General features: G+C 43.9%; 1 protein-coding gene across 4 annotated transcripts in view; it reads right to left on the bottom strand.

The window, feature by feature from the left end:
* LOC129696233 (microtubule cross-linking factor 1) overlaps nt 1-26842 on the bottom strand; it is a 156044-nt gene that overhangs the window by 25912 nt on the left and 103290 nt on the right. For all 4 annotated transcript variants that reach the window (XM_055633930.1, XM_055633931.1, XM_055633929.1 and 1 more), the window contains exons 10-14: nt 21895-22062; nt 20994-21245; nt 8263-8583; nt 7445-7521; nt 4340-5882 (exon numbers count right to left, since the gene is read on the bottom strand). In XM_055633930.1, the coding sequence (XP_055489905.1) occupies nt 4340-5882; nt 7445-7521; nt 8263-8583; nt 20994-21245; nt 21895-22062 (2361 nt within the window). The remainder of the gene's footprint in view (nt 1-4339; nt 5883-7444; nt 7522-8262; nt 8584-20993; nt 21246-21894; nt 22063-26842) is intronic.

Below are 26842 nucleotides of genomic sequence, written 5' to 3'. Positions count from 1 at the left end.
TTTCATGACAATCCAGCATTTTGTGTCAGTTACAAGGGCAAGCAGTTTAATTAATTCCACATCTATTTAATCACTTGAATTTAAATTCACAAACTGCCCTAGTAGATTGGAACTCATGCTTCTAGATTGGTGGCCCAGAAATGTGTCTGTTGATCACATCACCACCATACCAATTCAGTGTCTAATTTCAGATGCGATTGCACTGAAAGGGATTTTCCAGCAACGACAGTCATGATTGGAGCAAAGACAGGATTTTGAAGATTTTGGAGAAAGGAGATTAATGGACCAAAAAGATCAAAGATCATTGAATACTGTAGATTAATACCAATTATTCTCAAAACATTTTCAAACCTAAAATCAAGATTAGGTCAGTGATAGGATATGTAACCTCTAACTGTGTGCATTTTTAAAGTGGAGATTGATAGGTTCTTGATTTGTAAGGCTGTCAGAGGTTGTGGGGACAAGGAAGGAGAATGGGGTTGAGAGGGAAAGATAGATCTGCTACAATTGAATAGACAAATTCTGCTCCCAGGACTTACATTGCTTTCAAATACATTGTTCTGTACATATATTAATTTATATAATATGTAATAATATTTAAAACATTTCCTGGTATTAGAATTGTTTACAATCAAAACTACTATTGTTTATTTTTTGAGTACGTGTGTATGCGTATATATATATATGTGTGTGTGTGTACTTGCATGTGTATATATACACACTAAACTTTTTCTCTCTCGTTTAGCATATTGTTTACAGTGTACTATGTTTACATATTCTGTTGGGCTGCAGCAAGTAAGAATTTAATTGTTCTATCTGGGACATATGACAATAAAACACTCTTGACTCTTGATAAATGATTGCACTGAAAGCTACTTCACTTGTGGGATGTTTATGATCATTCGCAACTTTCCCCTGCTGCACTGAGTTACACCATGGCTCATTCCAGACTCTCGATACTGGCTCAGGCTCCCATTTGTTTCAGCATTTGTGAACACCAGCCCCCTTTAAGATTTCTTCAATCCTTTGAATAATGCAGTATTTTCTCATTTCTATCTAGAAGGTTATATCTCCATGACCTGAATATCTCCACTATCGAATAAAGTTTCTCTTTATCTACCCACCTAAAGGCATGGAGTCACACAACGTGAAAAACAGGTCCTTCAGCCCAACTTGCCCACACCAACCAACATTCCCCATCTACACTCGTCATACCTGCCTGCATTTGGCCCATATTCCACAACATATCCATGAAACATAGAAAATAGGTGCAGGAGTAGGCCATTCGGCCCTTCGAGCCTGCACCGCCATTCAATATGATCATGGCTGATCATCCAACTCAGTATCCTGTACCTGCCTTTTCTCCATACCCCCTGACCCCTTGAGCCACAAGGGCCACATCTAACTCCCTCTTAAATATAGCCAATGAACTGGCCTCAACTACCTTTTGTGGCAGAGAATTCCAGATATTCACCACTCTCTGTGTGAAAAATGTTTTCCTCATCTCGGTCCTAAAAGATTTTCCCCTTATCCTTAAACTGTGACCCCTTGTTCTGGACTTCCCCAACATCGGGAATAATCTTCCTGCATCTAGCCTGTCCAACCCCTTAAGAATTTTGTAAGTTTCTATAAGATCCCCCCTCAATCTTCTAAATTCTAGCGAGTACAAGCCAAGTCTATCCAGTCTTTCTTCATATGAAAGTCCTGACATCCCAGGAATCAGTCTGATGAACCTTCTCTGTACTCCCTCTATGGCAAGAATGTCTTTCCTCAGATTAGAGACCAAAACTGTACGCAATACCCCAGGTGTGGTCTCACCAAGACCCTGTACAACGGCAGTAGAACCTCCCTGCTCTTATACTCAAATCCTTTTGCTATGAACTTGTCTAAACATTTAAAAAATATTATTATAGTACCTGCCTCAACTACCTCTTCCGGTAGTTTGTTCCATACACCTACCACCCGTAAAAGTTGCCCCTCGGGTTCCTATTAAATCCTATTAAATCTTTCCCCCCTCACTTTAAACCTATGTCCTCTGTTTCTCTATTCCCCTACTGGGTAAAAGACTGCGTTTACCCAATTTTTCCCATCATGTTCTTATACACCTCTATAAGATCACCCCTCATCCTCTTGCATTTCAAGGAATAAAGTCTGCTCAACCTCTCCCTTGCAGCTCAGGTTCTTGAGTCCTGGCAACATCCTCGTAAATATTTCCTCTACCTTTTCCAGCTTACCAACATAAACAACACCTTTCAAATTTTCAAATCCATAATCCTGCAAGCTCCTAATTAATAACATGCTTTTCTATTAATGTTTTAGACGTCCATAGCGTAAACTAGCAGCCTCAGAAAAGCAAAACGTCCCCTTTAAGGGGGAAAATGATTAATTTACGACTGGCGTATTTCCCCTTTCAATCTGTAAACTCCCAGTTACGAGGATCGTTCTCGAGCTAATTTGAATTCTAACAGATGGCGGCCAGATTTACCATCTCAGTCCTGACTGCTTGCAGCCGCTTCCTGCTCTTATCCCCATTGCTGGCTCCTTCCGCCCGTGACATCACTCATTCCCAAGAAGAATAAGAATTAAAAAAGGTAACTCTTTTGAACTCTTTTAGCTCAGTGACTTTACTCTATTGAACCCAAAAATTCTGTTTTTAGTCATGATTCTTTATCTTTAGAGATACAGCGCGGAAAACAGGCCCTTCGGCCCACCGAGTCAGCGCCAATCAACCTGGGTTGATTGTTCAACCCGTACACTAGCACTATCCTACACACTAGGGACAATTTATAATTTTTCACAGTTGCCAATTAACCTACAAACCTGCACATATTTGGATGTGTGATCACAGGGAGAACATACAAAATCCGTAAAGACAGCACCCATAGTCAGGATCGAACCCGGGACTCTGGTGTTATAAGACAGAAACTGTACTGCTGCGCCACTCTATTGCACGATCGGTAGCAGTCTGAACAATGCGGCTCCTGGTTAGGATGATGGTGGTTCAAGTGGGGAAATCATCCAAGGCTCTGAGTGATTGTTGTAAAAGCTTAACTTGCTTTAAAACACTCTGACAGCCTGAGGAAGTTATGAAGGTGCAGCAAGCAATTCGGAGGGCAAGTGGTTTGTAGTTTACAGATACAGCATGGCGACTGGCCCTTCAGCCCATCGAGCCCATGCCAATCATCGATCGCCCGTACACTAGTTCTATGCTAGACCATCCTACACACCAGGGGCAATTTACCGAAGCCAATTAATCTACAAACCTTCACGTCTTTGGAATCACCTCGGGCTATCCCTAAAATCTTTACTTGCTATAAAGTACCTTTCAAGTGTAGTTATTCTGCAGAGAGAAAGGGAAGCCTTTCTCTGCACAGCATCATGTCACAAATAGAAATGTAATAACAAGCAGAAAATGTGTTTAAGCAAAGCTAATTGAGGGATAACTCCCTGTTTTTTCCTCCAAATCGCTCCATGTAATATAGTACATCAATTTGTCGGTGAAGACTGGGCCAGTTTAAGTTTATGTGAAAGAAATGCAGTGTTTCCTCTCATTTCAATTCTGCAATCAGGAAGAAGAAATAGAAGCCTGAAAACTATAACATCCTGGTTCAGGAGCATCTTCTTCCCTACAACTATTAGGCTATTAAGCACTACAACATCCATATACACTCTGAACTACATAGACTTGCGAGCATTATTTTAGGTTTTGCACTTATACATATATACACACACACACTAATACACACACACACTAATACACACACACACTAATACACACACACACTAATACACACACACATATATATACATATACATGCAGACACACATACACACTGATTTTTTTGTTGTTTATTGTGGGTTTTACATAGTACTATGGTGCTGCAAATACGAATTTAATTGTTCCATTCCAGAACATGACAATAAAACACCCTTGATCTTCACTGAAATTTCTAACTGGACTTTCACACTCAAGTGAGAATTGAACAACACAGCTTTCTTCACCACTCAACGTGAACTGAGTCATGGTGAATCTATGCAAAAACCGGCATATGAAAGACGGCAGCTTTTTAGCAACAGTCAGCGTGAGAGGACTTTGATCTTGCTGTCTTGGTCCACAATTAAATCCTCCAGTTTTATCAATTGAGTATCAACAAGCAGTGTTAGCATTTACTTGGCTGAGGTGTCTTAAATGAAACTTCAAACAACAGAATTGGACTGACCTGAAATTGTTTTGGAAATGAACCCAAAGAAATATTTAAATGTATTTTACCTGATCGACATAATCCAAACAATGTGCTTTGTAAAATTCTAGACATAAAGAGTAAAGTAAACAACACACCTCGAGCGAGTTTGGGGAAATTCCATCTGGATCTTCATCCTTACTATCATCATTGGCAGATTTCTGGTTGTTCTTAGCTTGATTTTGTTCCTCATCCAGGCCCTGTTCGAGGAGCTGTTTGTTTAAGATCCTGGCAGGGCTTTCAGTAAGGCAATATCCCGGAGAAATAGACAATTCGTGGTTCCCAACAAAATCCTCGCCATCTGTTTCCAGCTCTAATTCCACCGTCACACAGACTGGACTTGGCGATCTGCCACGGACAGTCTTCAGAAACTCCTGAACGAAGACATAGTTCGACCTGGAATCAATAGGCTTTGGCTTACTCACGGACCTGGACAATCTTTGCACTCCGTCACAAGCTATAGGCGTGTGATCTATGATATTGAACAAACTGGAGAGGCCATCGTTAATGGTGGTGTGAACCGGACTGTCTCGCGTGGTGGTCGACCTTGCCCAAGCCGATTCGTTGAACCCCTTCTGTGGTGTAGTGGGCAAAATTCGATCCTTAGGCTGATCTGACTTTGCAGAGATCTTTCGTTGTAGCTTCGGGGAGCCATACTTGGGTGAGCAGCATGCCCGCTCGAACTTGGCCTGCATTTTCTCAACTCCAGGTGCCAGCTGCTTGTTTCGCAGACTTCGTGAGGGAGAGGATACGGGTGTTGAACCTCCCCTTGGTGTCAAGCACTTGTGCGGACTGCTGGTGATGTTCCTAAGACACTCGGTCTGCAAGCCTACGCTGCTGGTCTGTGTGGTCTGTGTCCCTGTACTTGTAGCACCGATGGTCTGGCAGGCAATGTCTTTGAACTGGGGCTCCATTGAGTTAGATCGTATTCGACTTATGACTGAATGCGCTACTTCTTTCATGTCATCACTCATGTTGCCAGATATGTTAAGATCATGCAGTGATGAAGCAAAGCCCACGGTGCTACAGATTGGGTGCTCCATGGGATGGAGACCGCCCTCCAGCAGATCTTTGTGATGCTTTCCAATCTCACACGGCCACCTTCCAAACACATTTGGTGATCCTCCTTTGGGCTCGTTCCCATTTGACTTGATCATGGAAAAAGCAAAGTCTGGATCTGGCACCTTTACCCCATCATTATTTGGTCGAGTTGCCCCATCAAATCTACGGATCACCGGTGGGCTGTGGTACAGTCGCATTCCTATCTTGTCCGGACCCAAGCCACCGTGCTGGTTTTGGGCAGAATCATGCCCGCTCACCGTGCTGGTCGTCATGGTGACGCTGGTTGTGAGGAACCACGGGCCAGCCTGGAAAGGCTCTGCTGGTAAACGGTTCGCTGTTATCTCACCTTCGCTCTTTTCCAACCAGGCTTCTGCTGGCTTATCTTTGCTCGTGTACTGCAAGCTTTTCCCGTTGAACTCTTCGATGTATTTCAAGTCATCTGGAGACAGCGGCGGTGTGGTCTCATCCTTGGTGATGTAGGCGTGTTGATCGGGGTCGTCAGCAAAGTGCTTCTCAGGGAGAAATGGAGAACTGTCCATCAAACGCTGGAACTCGGACATGGAGGAAACAGACTTTGCCCTTTGAATAAAACAAGGACATTTTTAGCTACATGTTACAAACAAAATTAGTTTGATTAGTAAGGGTGTCGGGATTTACGAGGCGAAGGCACGAGAATGGGGTGGAAAGGGAAAGATCGATCAGCCATGATTGAATGGCAGGTGCCTTGCCACTGCAATGGCACTAAGTACTGGAGTAACTCAAGCAGCATTCCCCGGGGAACATGGATAGGTGACAATTCTGCAATGACACTGTGATTCTCCATACATCATGTCCCTGCATAGAAGGGATACTATAGAAGTTGGGTCATGTTGCATTTATGTGTATAGAAGATGGGAGGTTATCTTTTAGTTATAGTAAATGTTGGTGAGGCCAAATTTAGAATGTTGTAGATAGACACGAATTGCTGGTGTAACTCAGCGGGTCAGGCAGCATCTCTGGAGAAAAGGAAGAGGTGACGTTTCGGGTGAGACCCTTCTTCAGACTGAGAGTCAGGGATGGGGACAAGGGATGTAAGAGGAGGTACAGAGGAAAGTAGAGCCTGAACAGATGACTCAGGAAAGGGACAGAGAGAGGGTCACTAGTCTTACATTCCCTTTCTCTCCGTCCCTCCCCCATCCTAGTCCTCTTGCTCATTTCACTGTTTGTATCTCTTCGTTATCACCTCGTCCCCAGCCAACAATGGTCCATTGTGGGCTCCACCTTTCCCGAGTCAAAATGAGTTACTTCAGCATTTTGTGTCTATCTTCAGTGGAAACCAGCATCTGCAGTTCCTTCTTACACATTCAGAATATTGTGCTTAGTTCTCGGCATCATGTTATAGGAACAATGTTGTCAAGCTGAGTGTTGATGAGAATGTTGCCTTATAGCTCGAGGGCCTGAGCTATAAGGAGAGGGTGAGCAGGCTAGGATTTTATTCCTTGGAGAGCAGGAAGATGATGGGTGATCTTATAGAGGTGTACAAAATCATATGAGGAATAGATCGGGCACTTCTTGCCCAGAGTTGGGGAATCGTGAACAAGAGGACATAGGTTTAAGGTGAGGGGGGAAGGATTTAATAGGAAACTGATGGGTAACATTTTTACATGGAACGAGCTACTAGAAGGAGGTAGTTGAGGCAGGTACTATCGCAATGTTTAAGAAACATTTAGATAGGCACATGGATAGGACTGGTTTAGGGGGTATGGGCCAATTGCAGGCAGTGTTGATGGGACATGTTGGTCAGTGTGGGCAAGTTGGGCCTGTTTCCACGCTGTATGACTTAATGACTGCTGTTGCTGGTAGGAACACTGACCAACCAGTTCCCAGACTGGACCAAAGTGGAAAGACAACAGTGGCAAGGAACTCTGTAGTGATTTTAATCTCTCAACAAACCAGTACTGGGACAAACACTACTCGACATCATAGCTGAGCTTAATTCCATAATCAAATAAGGACATTTTTTAGTTGGCCTGTCCCTGTTTTCCTCCTGAAGGCCACAGATGAGCATTTGCCAGGGACCAAACTAGTGGGTGCTTTTTCTTGCCCAAACGCAGAGAGTAGAACAACTAGCAAATGCAACAAAACAAGACCTGATCTCATACCTCTGGAGATTTGCCTTACGCGTTTCCTCTTCTTGAAACTCAGCAGCATCCTTTGTCCCACAAATTTCACTCAGGGCCTACAAAATGGAAAGAGGCAATTAAAACTCTCAATTTAATGTGTTATTTTGCACTGTGGCTTAGCATTGACATTTGCATAAAAATTGTTACCAACCACATTCCAACCTCAGTGAGAAATATGATGAATTCAGCCACGTACTTAAAGGTTAATGAATTCAGTGAAATTCAGTACTGTATTAACTTCTAATAAAATAAACACACAAAAAATAAATAAATAAATAAATAAATATAGATTCATTGAATTTGCCTCCACAGCCTTCATACATTCTGCATTCAGTTCCACTTATCAGGTCCACACAAGCAGTTCCTAGTTCAAGGTTCCACTATATTAATGATATAGTGTTAGCCAGTTAAAATGAAATGAAAATCATTTTACCAAGAGAATCAAGCAACTGATATAAAATTCCTGTGAAGGAAATGATATTTCAGTCAGCACAACGCATGCAGCAATGTTTTTTCTCTAACTTCAAATAGCCCTTGCTTTCGCTCTTTCTCCATCCCCTCTCCCTTCCCAGTTCTCCCATCAGTCTTATTGTCTCAAACTACATTCTATCTCTGTCCCGCCCACTCCCGACATTAGTCTGAAGAAGTCTCGACCCGAAACATCACCCACTCCTTCTCTCCAGAGATGCTGCCTGTCCCGCTGAGTTACTCCAGCATTTTGTGTCTGCCAGCAATTTTTTTTATTGTCTTCCATGCCAGAAGGCTCCAACGTGTTGGACCTTGTAGTTAAGACTAACCTCACCAATGCAGACTGCAATCTTTTTCTTCTCGTTTTCCAGGTCGCAAGGCTGAGGGATCTTGGCATTACCCGCTGAACCAAGCAACAAGGTATCAAGGAACAACTTTGGAGGAGTGTGGAACTTGGCACCCTCCTTCATTGCAAAGGATGCTTGCTCTCTGCACTGCTGTTGCTCCGATTCCCAGAAAGGCCTATGGCCTTGCAAGCGACGATTGTGGATGCTCTCTCGTACCGGGCACTGTTCCAAGGCTTCCAGCAGTGGCTCCTGTTGGTCCGTGAAAAGACTTTCCCCTCTCCATGGCTTGGAGTCTGTCTGGAGCTGCATTTGGAACATAAGAGGATCATTTCTAACAGGCAGATGTGTGAACAGCCAAAGTTGTAACAGGGCTGGTGTTGAGAGAGCAGCATCGTGTTATGGCTTTTCACACAAAGAAAGGCATACTTTATTAGCTCCTTCCCATCCCTTTCAAGATATCCAAAAGTTTACACCCTATGCTTTACACCTGGACACTGTCTGTGTGGAGTTTGCATGTTCTTCCTGTAATTGCTTGGATTTCCTCCCACATCCCAAAGAAGTGCGGGCTTGTAGGTTAATTGGTCTCTATAAATTACCCCTAGAGTGTAGAGCGTGGGAAAGTGGGATAACATTGAATTAGTGTGAACTGGTTATCGTTGGTTGGCGTGGACTGGGTGGGCTATAGGGCCTGTTTCCATGCTGTATCTCTAGGCTAAACTAGTAAGATACTTCTGAAATTAAGTCACTGTAGTACTGTCAGAACCACAGCAGTCAGGTTGAACATAGCAAGCTCCCACAAGTAGCAACAGTTCCAGCACTAAAAACACTACAGATTCCACTACTGACCTCAGTAGAACATACTGGTCACAGTCAGAATAACACCCCTCCGAGTCCATTATGTTATTTTTCATTGCAGCAGCTCCTTTAACATCCGGGTCCTGCAAAATCTGTTGCTGCTGCTTTGTACTGTTTTATGCATTAGGAACTGCCAACTGGGATATTCAGTAGAAACACAAAACTGCAGATGCTGGTCCACAAAAAAAGACACAAACTGCTGGAGTAACTCAGCGGGTCAGGCAGCATCTCTGGCGAACATGGATAAGTGACATTTCAGGTTGGGACTTTTCCTCAGTCCCCTATCCATGTCCACTAGAGATGCTTACTGATCCGCCTAGTTACTCCAGCACTTTGTGTCATTTTGTTTTTGGATGTTCAGTTCTTGCACGAGCAGTATTTCTCAAAAGTGTCAGTGTAAACGCTCACCACAGGGTTAAAGAGCAAACAACATAAATCTAATACTTCACCAGCTATCACCTTGGGAACCCAGGAGTGAGCCCTGTGTCGTCAACAGGTCGCTTTCACTAGAATGAGGTGTCTAGAATAAACAATGTCAGTGAACACGACTGAACTATTCCTACAAAGGATAACACGACTGCCGTCAGTAGGGTTGGAGTCTTTTCAAAATTGCGTGCATGGTCACTGTAGGAACCTTTGCAGAGTTTAGTTTATTATCATCAGATGTATCGAGGTACAGTGAAAAGCTTTTGTTTGCATGCTAACTTGTCAAAAATAAGACTATTGTGGCGGCTCCTAAGGGTCGTGCCATTATACTGCCGAACCCCTCGGCACAGGAGTGGTAGTCCAGTCAGCCGGAGGGAAAAGCTTTTGTTTGCAGGAATAAAATAAAGGTGTCTCAAAAACTTAAGACTACGCACCACAATAAATGAATACAATCAAGCCATCCACAGTACAAAGATAAAGGATAAAGGGTCCAAGATATAACATTGAAGTCCGGAAATGTCCGATTAAAGATAGATCAAAGGTCTCCAATGAGGTAGATGGGAAGTCAAGGCTGCACACTAGTTGACGAGAGGTCCGTTCAGTCACATGATCACAACAGGGAAGGAAAAGTCCCTTAAAATGGAGGTATGCATTTTGAAACTTCTGTACCTCTTGCCTGATAGGAGAGGGGAGAAGAGGGAGTGACCATGGTAAGGCTGGTCATCAATTATGGTGATGGCTTAGGTATAGTTTTTTTTGGAAAATCACAGATTATTGTGTCACAGCTTTACATTTGACTATTTAATCAGCAAGCAAAATGAGTATGAAAGAGTTGGTCCAATGGTACCTTATTGTCACGTGTGCCCCAGTACAGTGAAATTCTTTCTTGCATGCAGTTCTGTGACAAACCTACTATACATTAAACACAACCATACGATAAGAGTGTAAGATAGTAGACCTCAGAGACAATATCTTCACAGCGAGGGAGGAAATCGTTGAGATAGGCACAATAGCGATGTTTAAAAAATATTTAGTCAGGTGCGTGGAAAGGAAAGGTTCAGAGGGATACAGGCCAAATGCAAGCCAATGGGACGAGCGTGATTATCAAACGTACACAGAATGGATGTTTCGGGCTAAGGGGCCTGTTTCTGTGCTTTATGACTATGCAACTCTGCATTTTCCCTCCACCGCAGAAGTCAGGCTCCGAACAAGAGTTACAATGAAAAAGGCATCTAAGTGGAAGAGCAGGCCATACTACTGTCTCAGAGCTCTAGTGACCACTGGATCAATCCTGACTTCTGTTGCTGTCCATGCTGAGCTCACACATTCTCCCTGTGAGTGAGTAGGTATCTCACAGATGCTCCACTTTCCTACCATATTTCAAAGATGTACTGGTGGTTGTTAGGTTAACTGCCTGCTGCAAGTTACCCCTGGTGCAAGGGGGCTGTTTGGAGAATCAGGCTGGACTCCATGGGATGTAAATGATAATGTGTGACATGGAACTAAGTGGGGAATCGGGATTGCTCTGAAAGCTGGCATAGCTACCATCATGGCATTAAGAAAATGAGAAATATATACAGTAGTAGCTTTCTCAACCTTTAGGGCAGCACAGTGGTAGTTGCTGTTTTACTGCACCAGAGACCCGGGTTGGTTCCTGATTACGGATGCTGTCTGTACGGAGTTTGCACATTCTCCCTATGACAGCGTGGGTTTTCGCCGGGCCCATATAACCATATAACAATTACAGCACGGAAACAGGCCATCTCGGCCCTACAAGTCCATGCCGAACAATTTTTTTTCCCCTTAGTCCCACCTGCCTGCACTCATACCATAACCCTCCATTCCCTTCTCATCCATATGCCTATCCAATTTATTTTTAAATGATACCAATGAACCTCTGGGTCCTCCGGTTTCCTTCTACGTTCCAAAGACGCTCAGGTTTGTCATTTAATTGGCTTCTGTAAATTGTCCCTCGTGTGCAGAACAGAACTAGTGTTAGGGGGATCATAGGTCAGCATGGACACAAAGGGCCGAAGGGCCTGTTTCCACGATGTGTCTCTAAACTAATTCTAGGATATCCCAAAGAATGTTACAACCAATGAAATGCTTTTGAAATTCAGTCACAGCTTTAACATATGAAACATAGGAGCCAATTTCTGCACAGCAAGCTCCCACAAACAGTACGTGATATTAACCAGAAGATAAACACAAAATGCTGGAGTAACTCAGCAGGAGAAGCAGCATCTCTGGGGAGAAGGAATGGGTGAATTTTCAGGTTGAGCTGCTTCTTCAATCTGGAGAAGGGTCTCGACCCGAAACATCACCCATTACTCCAGCATTTTGTGCTGATCTTCGGTGTAAATCAGTATCTGCAGTTCCTTGCTACATGTGATATTAACCCGTTTTTTTTTCATTATGGTTATTATCTAGAACGCTAGGAATAGTTCACATGTTCATACAAACAGGGCAATGGGATTTTATGCATCTATTTGGAAGAGGAAGCAGGGCTTCAGTTTATCATGACACCTATAAAGCAGTACTTCTGACAGTACTGTACTCCCTCGCTGGAGTGTCAGTCTAGATTCTTGCATTGAACTGGCTGCGCATGCGGGTTTCTAGATTAATTGGCCACTGAAAATTGGCCCAAATGTAGAGGGAGTGGATGAGATGGGCGGCAGTGGCGCAGCTGGTAGAGCTGCTGCCTCATAGCGCCAGATACTCGGATTCGATCCTGACCTCAGGTACCGTTTGTGCGGAGTTTGCACATTCCTCCTGTGACTGCATGGGCTTCTTCCAGGTGCTCCGGTTTCCGCCCACATCAACAAGGACGTCGGGGTTTGTGGGTTAATTGGACTCTGTATATTGCCCCTAGTGTGCAATGAGTAGACAAGAAAGTGGGATCACATAGAACTAGTGTGAACGGGTGATCGATGGCCAACTTGAACAAGCTGAAGGGCCTGCTTCCATGCGATATCTCTGAAGTCCCCCAGTTTGGGATTTGAATCTGGAGCTTTCTGACTCAAAGGCCCAATTTATACCGATGATTCACAGCCGTTGCTTGTATGTAATGTATAAAGCAGAATGTTGAGTGGGGGAGAGGCCAGTAAACTTTTTCGTATCAGTCCCAACCCCCCCTCCACCTTCCCTCCTTCATCCCATTCCTCCACAGAAATTACTGTTGCCACTTGTACAAAACAAAATCCTAGTCTGATTTCTTCACTGGAAACTGTGACAGAATGTTATATGTTTATGTGGCATCGCTGATGGATTGTGCAACCAATCTTTTAGCTTAGAATTAGCAGAGGAAAATGGCCAAATGAGAGGCATACAACAGATGAAAGGATAAAAAGAAGCCTTCATTATAAACCAAACGGTATCTTCCTTGTCCAAAAATACTGCTCCCTGTATCTGAAGGAGTGAAAACAGGGAGCCCACTTCTCAATTATAATGAGGCTCTGAACGAAAGGAGATTGCAAAGAGTTTCCGTATAGAACGGTCAGCCACGTTTTGGACTTAGTCCACCACTCATTTCTCAGATAAATGCTTATTTATGTTTCTGCCTTTTGCGAGAGATGACAATTAGTTTAGTTTAGTTTATTATTGTCATGTGTACCAAGATAAAGTGAAAAGCTTTTTGTTACGCGAGTCAGCAAAGACTATACATGATTACAGTCAATCCGTCCACTTTGTACAGGTAAAGATTTAAAAGAGTGGAGTGATTGTAATAAAACAGAACCACTTCCACCAGCAGGCAAAGAGTCACTTGGCTTTGGCGCCATCTTGATAGAGGGAACTGCTGTGAAGTAAAACATTAAGATTGTAAGTAGAAACCTCTTACATAAATTAACTTCTAAAGTACGTCTCACTATAGATCAAGAGGTAGAAGATGGGATGAGCTCTGTTATGGCTGTTTTGGGTCAACTGGTCTCCTTTATGTGCCATCAGTCAATGGCTCATTAATAATCTTATTGAGCAGTATTAATCGGTTTCAATATGCAACAAGCAGGGATTTCAGGCAGCAGATGTAAGGCTGACCATGTCCAACTTTTAAGATGTAAATTGAAGCAAACAGCTTTCAGAGAAAACTGAGAGAGCTTCAAATCTCTGTGGACTGGGTACCCCAGACACTGACACCATTATGCTGCTCTAAAGTAGTCCCAGCTGTTCACAGGATAGGTAGCAACAGAGGATTCACAGTTAAACACAGCAAGATCATTCAACAACCAACCCTGTGAAGCTTCCCAGGAGACTATGGTTTGTGTCAAGTGGCTCTGGTACGACACAATAACAGAGTAAGATATGCTGGGGCTAAGGAGCTTCATAAATTGCTGATTGATTCATGAAGGAAGCTCACTTCAATCTTTATTCTTCCGCTAGTCTCTATGTTCAGGAGATTGTACATTCTCCCGTGTCCTGCATGTGTTTTTTCTGGCAGCTCCAGTTTCCTCCCACACTCCAAAGACATACAGGTTTGGTTTGTCAGCTAATTGGCTTGGTAAATTGTAAATTCTCTCTAGTGTGTGTAGGATAGTGTTAGTGTGCTGGAGTCGCTGGCCGGCGCAGACTCGGTTGGCCGAAGGGCCTGTTTCCGCGCTGTATCTCCAACTTAAACTAAGCTACTGTTCAGTTATCCTTGAAATAATCCCTTCCCCCAACCACTGAAGCATAATCCCTTTTATTAAAAATAATTGGCTTTCCCCACGCACGGTCTCCCAGCTGTCAGTGGCTCTGGATAGTAAAGGAGTGGGAGCCGGTCAAAATATATTATTACTATTTATTAAACAGAGACTTGCACAGTTCTGATGCACATAAGACATTCTTTCATCTACAAAGACTAACGAGACAGGAAGTTGACTGTGGACTGACTGTACAGGATTACAACTCTGTTCCATTTCTACACATTGCAAAGCAGATACTGCAACCCAGGAAACTGCCTATTGTATTATTCATCAATAGCTCTTTTAAAAAATCCTTAAAGGAAGGACTTTGTGCTACTAGAGGTTTTTATAATTCTTCAACAAATGGGACAACAGGCATTCACAGATGTTTCCAGACACATTCTAAAGCAATGCTGAATCTCTGAAAAGTGAGATTTTTCACATTCCTAACTGACAATTGAACCTGCCTCTGCATCAGCACTTTTATATTTCAACCCCTCTGCTCAAATTGACTGCTTAACTTTCCAAAAAGGGCCAGATTTCAAGAAGTGATTTATCAGCTGCAACAGTTTGGACTCGTAAGATCTCAAGATGAAGCAGATTTCAAGGTCAAAGTGTGAATGTGGAACCATTGGAGACCAACACCAGATAAGCCAGCGGCTGACAAAAGGAAAAACTGGGCTGACATTTCAGTCACCTTCATCATCTGCAGAGATCCAGAATTCTTGCCATTACAGAACATGAATCAGCCATTCTGTAGCCTGCATGTTGCAATCTGACTCAAGATGTTGGCTACAAATCGAAGAGCAAAAGGTTCTGAGGCTTTATGTTAGTTTTACACTTGTTTTCATCATGGGTTTCTGCGATAGTTTTGAAGACACTTTATCAAACTTTAATAATGACTAGACCAACTGGGAGCCGTTGGAGGCAAGGAGATATTTAGAGAGATATAGACCAAGTTGGACCCGTTGGGCCCCGTCCCCCAACGTGGGGGGGCCGGGGCATCAGCACTCACCCCGGAGCCAGACAGTGTGAATGAACCGGGGGTGGGGGGTGGGGGGTTGTTGGCTGATTTTTTGAGGCAGCGGGAGGGGGAAGGGGCGATGGTGTGAATAACCCAGGAGGGGTGTTGGCTGCTTTTTTGAGCTGGGCCTGGGGCCACAGCCAGCGCGGTGAAGAAGCGGCAATATCAGCTCAACTTCCACCGGGCCAACCGACAGACCCGGACCCCACCGCCGCCGTCGCGATGCTTCCCCACCGCCGCAGCCCCACCATCGCGATGCCTCACCGCTGCTGCAGCCCCACCATCACCACCGCTGCTGCAGTGATGCCTCACCGCTGCTGCAGCCCCACCATCACGATGCCTCACCGCTGCTGCCTCGATGTCTCCTTCCCCGCTCCTTCACCACCGTCGTGATGCCTCACCGCTGCTGCAGCCCCACCATCACGATACCTCACCGCTGCTGCCTCAATGTCTCCTTCCCCGCTGCTGCAGCCCCACCATCGCGAATACTCACCTTTGCTGCCTCGATGTCTCCTTCACCGCCGCGGTCTCGATGCCTCCTTGATGGCCGCGTAAAACCCCAGCCGGGGCGTCGCGGGTAGAAGCCCGGGTCAGAAAAAAGGAACGTTAATTTAAATTCAGCCCTCCCCCTGACGTCACTCGAAGCTCGTGGAATATTCTGTGTGTGAAACGGGTGCCGACCCGAGCCATCGTGGCCGCCCACCTCATTGTGACGTCTTCAGTCGAAGCTTAAAAGGCAGTTTTGTATTTTTTTTAAAAACTTTAATCACCAATGTCATGAAATATCGCATCAAATCTTAAGTGAAACTGATCACTGCTTAGAGGGGCAAAATGTGAGTCGGAATTTGTAAAGATTTTATCGTTACCGCATAGCGTTTTGGCGAAGGTATAAAGACACACACACAATATACACACAAACATACACATACAAGATGAGAGTTTTAAAGTTATAGAGATATGGTCAGTCTTGACATCAATGTGCTTGATGTTGGTGATGAGGGGGGGGGGGGGGGGGTTACACACGCAAATTCAACAGGTATGAGAGAAATAAACACAGAACAGTACAGCACAGGAACAGGCCCTTCAGTCCATAAAGGCCATGTCGATGCCACGTTAAACTGATCTCTGCCTGCACATGATTCATATCCCTCAATTCCTTAAATATCTACCTGTCCAGGACAAGGGGTCACAGCTTAAGGATAAGGGGGAAATCTTTTAAAACCGAGATGAGGAGAACGTTTTTCACATAGAGAGTGGTGAATCTCCGGAACTCTCTGCCACAGAGGGTAGTTGAGGCCAGTTCATTGGCTATATTTAAGAGGGAGTTAGATGTGGCCCTTGTGGCCAAGGGGATCAGAGGGTATGGAGAGAAGGCAGGTACGGGATACTGAGTTGGATGATCAGCCATGATCATATTAAATGGCGGTGCAGGCTCGAAGGGCCGAATGGCCTACTCCTGCACCTAATTTCTATGTTTCTATGTTACACAAAAGTCTTGTAAATGCCCCTCTTGAATTGCCTCCACCACCATCCATTTTCTTTTGTGTCCATCATCTGTTTCAAATGTTCGGCCAGGCTCTTGCACAATGCAGCCTTGTAGTTTGCCACCGCTGGAACCTCCAGGCAGCATTGTTCAACAAGAAGCGGACATCTTAGTAGGTGTGGCATGGATTGTACAGATGGTCACATTCTGTGTCTGTCGCATCTGCAGCGCTACATTTGTTCACATTGGTCTTGCATCGGCCCATCCCGGTTTGAAGCTTACTCAGGGACTTCCAGTCACACCTGTGACCAGGTGTTAGCTGTTCCTTGGTTGTTTTTCACTGCTTTTCCTTTCCCACAAGGCTAGCCTGGTTACTTGAGGAGACTGTGACGGTGTCTGGACTGTGTGAATGAAGTTCTTCCTCGATTTTGGGGCTGGGCATGGGAGTAACAGGAATGGCGGGTGTCCCCAACTTGCCTACTACGTTCAGTTCTACTGGCAACTGATCTGCAGATTCCTGGTGGAGCAATACTGTCCAAGACATGCAAGCTATCCACATCCATTGTTTACCACCATCCTGGCAGCAAGAAAAAAATGTGTCCAGTATAGTCCACCTCAGCCTATGTGATCTCCCAGTAGCCAAACGCTTTATCTCCGCTTCCCATCCTCATACAGACCTTTCCGTCCTGGGCCTCCTCCATTGTCACTGTGAGGCCAAACATCAATTGGGGGAACAGCATCTCATATTTCACTTGGGTAATTTACAATCCAGTGGTATGAATATGGATTTCTCCAACTTCAAGTAACCCTTGCATCCCCTTGGTTCTCCAAAATATTCCAAATGGAATTTAAACTGGAGGTGGTGAAGGGAGGGATTAAGCCAGAAAGGGTTATTAGGAAGAAAGAGCTACTTTAAATTTAGTTGCATCTGGTTGGGTAACTATAGTTGGGTGGAGATTATTCCATGCTTTAATTGTGCGGGGGAAGAACGAATTGCTGTATACATCTGTCTTTGTAGCTGGGATCACAAATTGGATCGAATGCCCTCGTCTGCTCCTAATTGGTTTGGGTTTGGTGTAGGTCTTGTAGTCTATGTCGAGCTGACCATTTAACATTTTGTAAAAACAGGTCAAACGGTGAGCTTCACGTCTGTCTTGGAGAGGGTTCCACCCCAGAGAATTCAGAAGTTTGGTGACACTCGCTTCTCTCTCATAGGTGTTAGTAACAAATCGAGCGGCCTGTCTTTGGACACGTTCGATGGAAGAAATGTTTTTATTTGTGTATGGGTCCCAAGCTGCAACTGCGTAGTCCAAATGAGGTCTAACGAGGGTGAAGTATGGCTTCTCCTCGACAGAAGTTGAACAACGATGAAAGTTGCGCCTCAGGAAGTTTAGGACGCCTGTTGTTTTCACTGTTGCATGATGAGTCTGACCATTCCAACGCAGGTCATTCTGCAATTTGATGCCAAGATACTTGGTTTGTTTGGATTCTTCAAGGGTGACACCAAGTATATTGTAAGATGTTTCGCCTGGATTCCTCTTTCTGGTGACACGCATAGTTTCACATTTGGAAGGGTTGAACTGCATGCCCCATTGTTGTGACCACTCCACTCTTTCTCTCCGTCCCTCCCTCACCCTAGTCGTTGTACTATTTTCACTGTCGTCCTGTTCAATTCCTCTGTCTCTATTCTCGTTATCACCTATCCCACAGTCAACAATGGCCTATTGTCGGCCCCACATCTCCTTGATCATCATTGCATTTTCCATATCTTCTATTCATTTCACCCAAGTACAATCTATATCTCTTCCCCATTCCCCTGACTCTCAGTCTGAAGAAGGGCATTGACCCCAAACATCACCTATCCCTTTTTTCCAGAGATGCTGCCTGACCTGCTAAGTTACTCCAGCCTTTTGTGTTTATCTTCGGTGTAAATCAGCACCTGCAGTTCCTTTAATATTTGTCCCTCTCAACTTATCTCTAATACGCATATCACTGCACGTGACAATAAAAGACCTTTGAAACATTTAATTTTTGACATTTCAACCCTGGGAAAAGGTTTTAGACTGTCTATTTATGTCTGAATCTTAAATTGCCTGCTGTGGGAGCAGTTTGTGTCCCAAAGTCATCTTGTTTCTTTGCTAACTTCTAACTCCAGTTTACGTCTGCTGCTGTAATCAATGTATTGTTTCCCAGTCTTTGTTTCAAGCCACTCCAAATTTATTGGCCTGCAGTGTCCATTCTGCAACGTGATGATGCAAACCCCCACGTCTACACCTCTCTCCTTCGCTATAGACTGTGCAACAAACCTCTCCATACCTCCCCCATACTATATTTTGCAGAGCAACCTACCTTTCTCAGTTACACAGCTCCCTCGAAACGAATACAATGGTCAGACATGGTTGAAATCCATTTAATTTTTTTTTTAAAACACATTATTTTAAAAGAAACTTAAAAACAAAAAATAAGTGCATTTAAAAATAATTTAACTTAAGTTAATTCAAAATATGTAGAGTGAAGTGCAACAAGCAAAAACACTCTTCATTCAGCCTTCTAATGAAAATTACCTAAATTGGAGAATTTATGTTTAACATTTTCCCAGGATGTAAAAATCAAATACTAGAGGGAATAGCTTTAAGGTGAGAGGGACAAAGATTAAAGGAGATGTGTGGGGCAAGTGTTTTTCTACACGGAGGGTAGAGGGTGCCTGGAACACAGTGGCTGTGACTGAGGCAGATACAATAATGGCATTTGAGAGACTTCCGGATAGGCACATGGGTATGCAGGGAATGGAGGGTTATGGATTATGCACAGGCAGATAGGCATTGGTCTTGGCATCATGTTTGGCATGGACAATGTGGGCCGATTGGTGTGTTCTTGTGCTGTACTATTCTACGTTCTTCTTAGTGCACCACTGTGGTGTCGCGTGGCAGAAGATCATGGTGCTACAGATATTCCCCCGGCAGCAGGCCGGTCTCACCCACCTTGGAACTGGGAAACCCGCCCTGAAGAGGGAGGCCACATGCACGTCCCCGAGGACTGGAGACCCGAAGAGGTGGATGGAGAGAGTCAAGATGGCCGTGGACGCAAGAACAAAGGCCCAGTAAGAGGAACTGGGGTTTAACTTTGTGCGCCCACAAGGTCATCTGTGGGAGGCATCTCCAGGGCACAAGAGCTGAATGGTGGCCAGGTGGGGAGAGGGACGATGGTTCGCACACCAATCTGGATCGATGCGACGGCAGGAGGCCCTGCAGCAGCCTGGGGCTCGACTGTATAGGACACCGTTCCAAGAGACCGAACATGCTGACTGGACGTGGCCTGCAATGGCAAGAAGCGGTGGAGGATGCCTACAAGTTCACTTGGCCAGGCCGTCCCTGCAACACCGCCAGAACAACAGGCCTTCATGGCCAGCTGCATTTAAAGTAACGTGGACATTGAAAATGGCGCCAAATCCTGGCCACATGCTCTCAGTGGACTATTTTTACACACTTTATACTTAATCTGGGATTGTGTTTATGTATATAAAATAATTTACTGAATTGTATGCAAAAAAATAATTTCACTGTATCTCGGTACATGTGAGAACTAAGTACCATTGAACCATTAAATGTTGTGACTACCTGCCTTGTCTTCCCTGCCCTGCCTCTACTTCCTTAGAGGGCTTAGGAAGTTCATCATATTCCCAACAACTGTCACCAACTTCTACAGATCCACCTTAGAAAGCATTTTAACGGTATGCATCCCAGCAGGGTTTGGGATCAGCTCCATCTAAGACTGCAAGAAATTGCAGAGAATTGTAGACGCAGCCCAGACCATCACAAAAACCAACCTCACTTCCATAGACACCTCACGCTGCCTCGGCAAGGCCAGCAGCATAATCAACGATGAGTCGCACCTCAGCCACTCCCTCTTCTCTCCTCTCCCATCGGGCAAAAGTATGAAAAGTGTGAAGCACACACCTCCGGATTCAGGGATGGTTCCTTCCCAATTGTTATCAGGCAACTGAACTATCCTACCAACAACTAGAGAGCAGTCCTGAGCCATCCACCTCAGTGGAGACCCTTGGACTATCTTTGATCGGACTTTACCTTACACTAAACGTTATACACGTTATTCCCTTTACCATGTATCTGTACACAGTGGAAGGCTTGATTGTAATCATATATTGTCTTTCCGCTGACTGGTTAACATGCAACAAAGACTTTTCACTGTACCTCAGTACAGGTGGCAATACACTAAACTAAATGAAACACTCCTTCTCGTTACCCACCTGCTTCAGCTTGCTCTGCAGCTCTTTAATCTGCCATTCCCACTCTCGCTGCTCTCGCTCGAACCTGTCCAGCAGCTCCTCTTTCTCTCGCTTCCAGATTTTCTCGGAATGCTGCAGCTGCCAGTGCAAATCCATGACCTGACTGTGACTATCCGCCAGCAGCTTCTGCTGCTCCTCCCGCTCCCGGGTCAACACTTCCTTGGGATCGTCGGAGCCCTTCTTGCTGGCCTGCTTCCCGATTTTCTCTTCAAACTGTGATATGAAAGTGCAGATTTCAGATTCCACTCGTAACATTGGTATGCATGGAAACATTTCCTCAAATCTAACATGAGAAATTCAATAAAACTAACAATACTGGCTGCACCAGAAGTTTAAAACATAGAAAAATATGAACAGCAGTAGACTATTTGGCTTTTCAAGGCTGCATGACCTTTCGTTATTATAATGGCTGATCATTTATCCATGTTCTCACTCTCTCCCCGAACTCTCTGATGCCTTTATGTCTACAAATCTATCAACATAAGTACATTTAATCATTTGGCCTCCACAGCTCTATACAATAGAGAATTATACACGTTCACTGCCCCCCAAGTGGAGATATTTAACTTCATCTCAGTTTGAAATAGCTTCCCTGTTTCCTGTGTCTGTAAATCGTGGAACACCATATCCTTCCATATCTCTATTTTCCCTCTCCCCTGACACTCAGTGTGAAGAAGGGTCTCGACCTTAAACCACCCATTCCTTGGTGACGTTTCAGAGATGCTGCCAGCCCCGTTGAGTTACTCCAGCATTTTGTGTCTATCTTCAGTGTACACCAGCATGTGTCGTTTTCACACCACTGCCATATTTCAGTTTTCCCATCATGGTGTACGTACTCATCAGTATGAATGTTGCCAACTACCTGGGCCAATTGACATTTTTTCTCGGTGTATTCCATCTCCCTGGCTGCTTTCTCATTGACATATTGCTGTTGTAGTTCCTGGCGCCGTTTCTCCTCCTCCCCAAGCTCTGCACCAAACTCTTCCAAAATAGACTTCAGAGCAATTAGGATCCTTCGGTTTTCTCTGGCCTGCAGAAGGGAGGAAGTGATAGAGACATTTTATAGTGATTGCCAAATGTTGGGGTGATAAAGACCTTTATTGTTTTAGTTCTAGTCTTAGTGTTACAGCATGGAAATAGGCCCACTCATCCATGCCTACCATTGATGACCCATTCACACCAGTTCTATGTTATCCACTTTACACACACACACACACACACACACACACACACACACACACACACACACACACACACACACACACACACACACACACACACACACACACACACACACACACACACACACACACACACTGGTGTCAAACTGGCGACTCTGTATACTGTCTCAGTGTACTACCACTATACACTTGTACTGTATCTGAGATGCTTAGCTAATATGTATCTAGGTGCTTATGTATAGTGATACTTGTACTGAACTGTATACAAAAATGAATTTCACTGTAGCTCGGTACATGTGACAAATAAAGTACTATCCACTCATTACACATTGGGGGAAAATTATAGAGACTAATTAACTTACAATGCACCATGAGTAGTGTGAACTGCGTGTACTGTACACTAATTTCAAAAGCTGGTTTCCACACAGAACAATACATTTCTGTTCGGAGATTAATGGCATAGAAAAGGGGAAAGACTGGAATGCTCTGTGGAAAACCTGGCAAAGACTTGATTGGCTGTATGGCTCTTTCTCTGCTGGCTTAATAATTACATGAAAGGTTTGGTACAGAAACAGGCCATTTAGAGTCATAGTCATAGTGATACAGTGTGGAAACAGGCTCTTCGGCCCAGCTCGCCCACACCGGCCAAAAATGTCCCAGCTACCCTAGTCCCACTTGCCTGCGCTTGGTGCATAACCCTCCAAACCTGTCCTATCCATGTACCTGTCCAACTGTTTCTTAAATGATGGGATAGTCCCAGCCTCAACTACCTCCTCTGACAGCTTGTTCCATAAACACACCACCCTCTGTGTGAAAAAGTTACCCCTCTGATTCCTCTTAAATCTTTTCCCCTTCACCTTGAACCTATGTTCTCTGGTCCTCGATTCCCCTACTCTGGGTAAAAGACTCTGTGCATCTACCCAATCTATTCCTCTCATAATTTTGTATACCTCTATAAGATCTCCCTTCATCCTCCTACGCTCTATGGAATAGAATAATTTTAGTTAGTGGGGGGATGATTTTTGTGTGTAAGTGATTATTTTAGTTTGTGTCCAAGATGGCTGTCGGAAGGGAGAGTGGACGCTGGCGCGGTTTAGCTGCCGCTGCTCTCTCTTCACATTGTGTTTTTGATTTTTTTGTCTTTGGATCGAATTCTGTCTTTAATTTGTGTATTGGTGATGTCTTTATTATTTATTTTACTCCGATTATATGTTTTTTACTCTTGTTAAATTCTGTAAGGTGTCCTTGGGACTTTTGAAAGGCGCCCACAAATAAAATGTATTATTATTATTATGGAATAGGGACCAAGCCTACTCAACCTTTCCCTTTAGCTCACACCCTCTAATCCTGGCAACATCATTGTAAATCTTTTCTGAACCCTTTCAAGCTTGACAATATCTTTCCTATAACATGGTGCCCAGAACTGAACACATGTGTTGCAAATAGTCCAGACCAGCTCTGCAACACACAATTCCCCATCCATCTCTCTTCAACAAATCAACAGATTATTTGTATAGCACCTTAAAGGGTGGAAAGTGCTCCAAGGCATTTCACAGGTACACTGGCAAACAACAAGCCAAGCACAAATATTTTAGTGCAGTTGACCAAAAATCTCAGCTACAGAACTAGATTTTACAGCTGATCTCAAATAATAAAAAGCTAGAGAGAACTTTTGGTGTTTCTAGAAAATAAGGGCATGGCAACTATAAGCATAGTTTCAAGGAGCCAGACTATGAGAGCTCACAATTCTGAGGAAGTTGCAGAGTTGGAGGGAGTTATGAATAAAGGGAAGGAGTAAGCTTTGATGACTTGAATACAAGGATAATGTTTTCATCCAGCTTTTAAATTGATTTCTCTGGCCTTTCCTCAGTTTTTAGACTTTAATTTGATGCCTGGAATCCTGAATAAGACGGTCATTGCCTCTCTAGTTCAATGGACCATCATCAACCAGGGTGGTCATTCTTCACACGACATGAAACATAAACGCAAGGCTATTTAGCCACTGACATCATTGTATCCATGCCTATTCTTGTCTGAACTCCAACAACCACACGGACTCCAGCAGGGAACTTGACATCTGACTCATTTGTGCGAACTTCGGAATGCTTTCTTTTCTCTTGGTGAGAGGCAGTGACGGAATCATTCTTAAATGCTGCAAAAATGGACCTGCTCTAACACAAAGCAGTTTCACTGAGTTTAGTTTAGTGATACAGCGCGTAAACTGGCCCTTTTATCCACCGTATCTGCCCCGACAGCGATTCAAGTACACCAGCACTATCCTACACACACGGGGGACAATTTACAATCCAAAGCCAATCAACCTGCAAACCTTTGGAGGATGGGAGGAAACTGGAGTACCAGGGAAAACCCACGTGGTCACAGGGAGAATGTACAAACTCCGTACAAACATTACCCGTAGTCAGGATCGAACCTGGGTCTCGGGCGCTGTAAATATACCGCTGTGCTACCGTGCTGCCCAAATATGTGCATGCAGAAATTCTTCCATTGGCAAAGAAAACTCTCAAAATGTGATGCAAAAGCCTAAAGTTAACAGCTTCATCGGTCAATGTGGTGGCATATGGTGTAACGTAGGGGAAATGCACTGGAAGAATTGAAGTGTTGTTGATGAAGTAAATCTCAAAATCAGATGGGATGGATGCCTATTATAGGGGTCATGTGGTGCACTGAACAAGACCTGTCTAGCTGAGTTACTAATATGAGATGAAATTTCTGACACCAGCCAGGGCCAATTGTCAACAAACTACGATCGCTCATGATGAGTGGAATAGAAAATGGAAAGAAAGACCAAAGGTAGCAGAGAGTAGTTGTGAAAGGATCTTATTCTGACTAGAGATCTGTGAAGAGTGGTGTTCTGCAAGGATTTGTGCGAGGACTCATCCATGTGGACGGGTTGGTTGTTAAGTTTGGAGACAAAACCAAAATTGGTGGAGTTGTAAACAGTGAGGAAGGTGTCAATGGGTAGATTGGGATTTGGATCAGTTACTGACGTGAGTGGAGAAATTGCAGATGGAGCAAGTGTGAGGTGTTGCACTTTGGGAGGACAAATGCAAGGGAAATAAAATGATCTAAAGAAGGGTCCCGACTCGAAACATCGCCTGTCCATGTTCTACAAAGATGCTGCCTGACCCGTTGAGTTGTAGGGGAGGAGCATCTGCTGTTCCTTGATCTATTCATTGACTGGAAGTCTTCATGTGTGTTTATTAAGAATGATGAGGTAATGGAGGGTTGTTTGTCTCCATAGTAACATAACGCACTGTGAGTCAGGCATAAATTGGAAAATAATAAAGAACCCTGACAGCCCTGGCCACCACAATGCTAAGTGGTGCATATCACTCAATTTATAAAGGATTTGCATCACAATGCTTCCCATATCATTAATTATTTTTAGGAACAATGATTATTGCATTAAAAAGTGTGTGACATTTTGCAGATGTCAATGTAACAGACGAACACATTCTGATCCTGGTGGTGGTTGCAAAGTAACTGGACTCAAGGGCTGCACTTTCTTTCAGTAGTATTTAGCTTCTTGGCAACAAAGATTAATTTTACTTAAATAACCAGTTGTAAGTAAAAACACTCTTCTAGGTATTCCTTTTCCAATTTCAAAAGATCGATTCATCAAAAAGTAAACATTGCTATCATTGTAATCGTTGTTTTTTTTGTCTTTATCCATTTATTGAAACAGAAGAAAATACAATGAAGTCAACAACTGAACAGTGGAAGAATACAATGGGTTCAGTAGCAACTGTGAAGGCAAAAGGTGCTTTGGGTCAAAACCCTGCATTAGGACAGAAATGAAACAGGAAAGCTTCCCAGTATACAGAGGTGGGGGAGAAGATATGGGTCGATGGGTGATGGGTACCGATGAGAGATAGGCATATAGAACCAGCTAAGGTAACATACAATGTGTTCAAGAAGGAACTGCAGATGCTGGAAAATCGAAGGTACAGAAAAATGCTGGAGAAACTCAGCGGGTGCAGCAGCATCTATGGAGCGAAGGAAACATACAATGTGGTTGATGATGTACTGTGTTTTTCTCCTGGATTTTAGTTCAAGAAGCAATGCTGCACTGTCTGATTTGCAGTCTGCAATCTAATACCATCAAATGGTGCTTTTGGACTTGTTTATAAGCAAAGAATTAGAGGGTTTAGAGGTATAAGGGTCAAACATGGGCAGATGGGACATGCAGATGGAGTTGCTTGGTTGGCATGGACAAGTTGGGCCGAAGGGCCTGTTTCCGTGCTTTTTGACTTATTTATTAGCAATGTCAAAGCTGTGGAAGCCAGCAGGTAGCACATATCCCATGTATTCAACATGCTTTCTTTGCCTGGAACCAATTTACCAAAGAATTTATATTTTTTGACTGGAGGACAAGGTGCCTTGAATCAATACTAAATATTTTGTCAGATCACTCTCACCTACAGCCTGGTTTCCCAATGACTGTCAGATTCAGAATGCAGCACCTACAGCCTGGCTTCCCAATGACTGTCAGATTCAGAATGCAGAATGGAATACATCTACAATGATACGCATCTAAAGAATTTAATTGTTACAAATACCGCACTTTATCTTACAGAAAGAAGATGGCTTCGCTTCATTCACTTTAAA

Source organism: Leucoraja erinacea, chromosome 4, assembly GCF_028641065.1.
Source record: "Leucoraja erinacea ecotype New England chromosome 4, Leri_hhj_1, whole genome shotgun sequence".
In the NCBI taxonomy this organism is placed as follows: domain Eukaryota; kingdom Metazoa; phylum Chordata; class Chondrichthyes; order Rajiformes; family Rajidae; genus Leucoraja; species Leucoraja erinaceus.
Note: the sequence above shows the minus strand (reverse complement) of the source record. Positions and strands in the feature narration are given on the sequence as shown.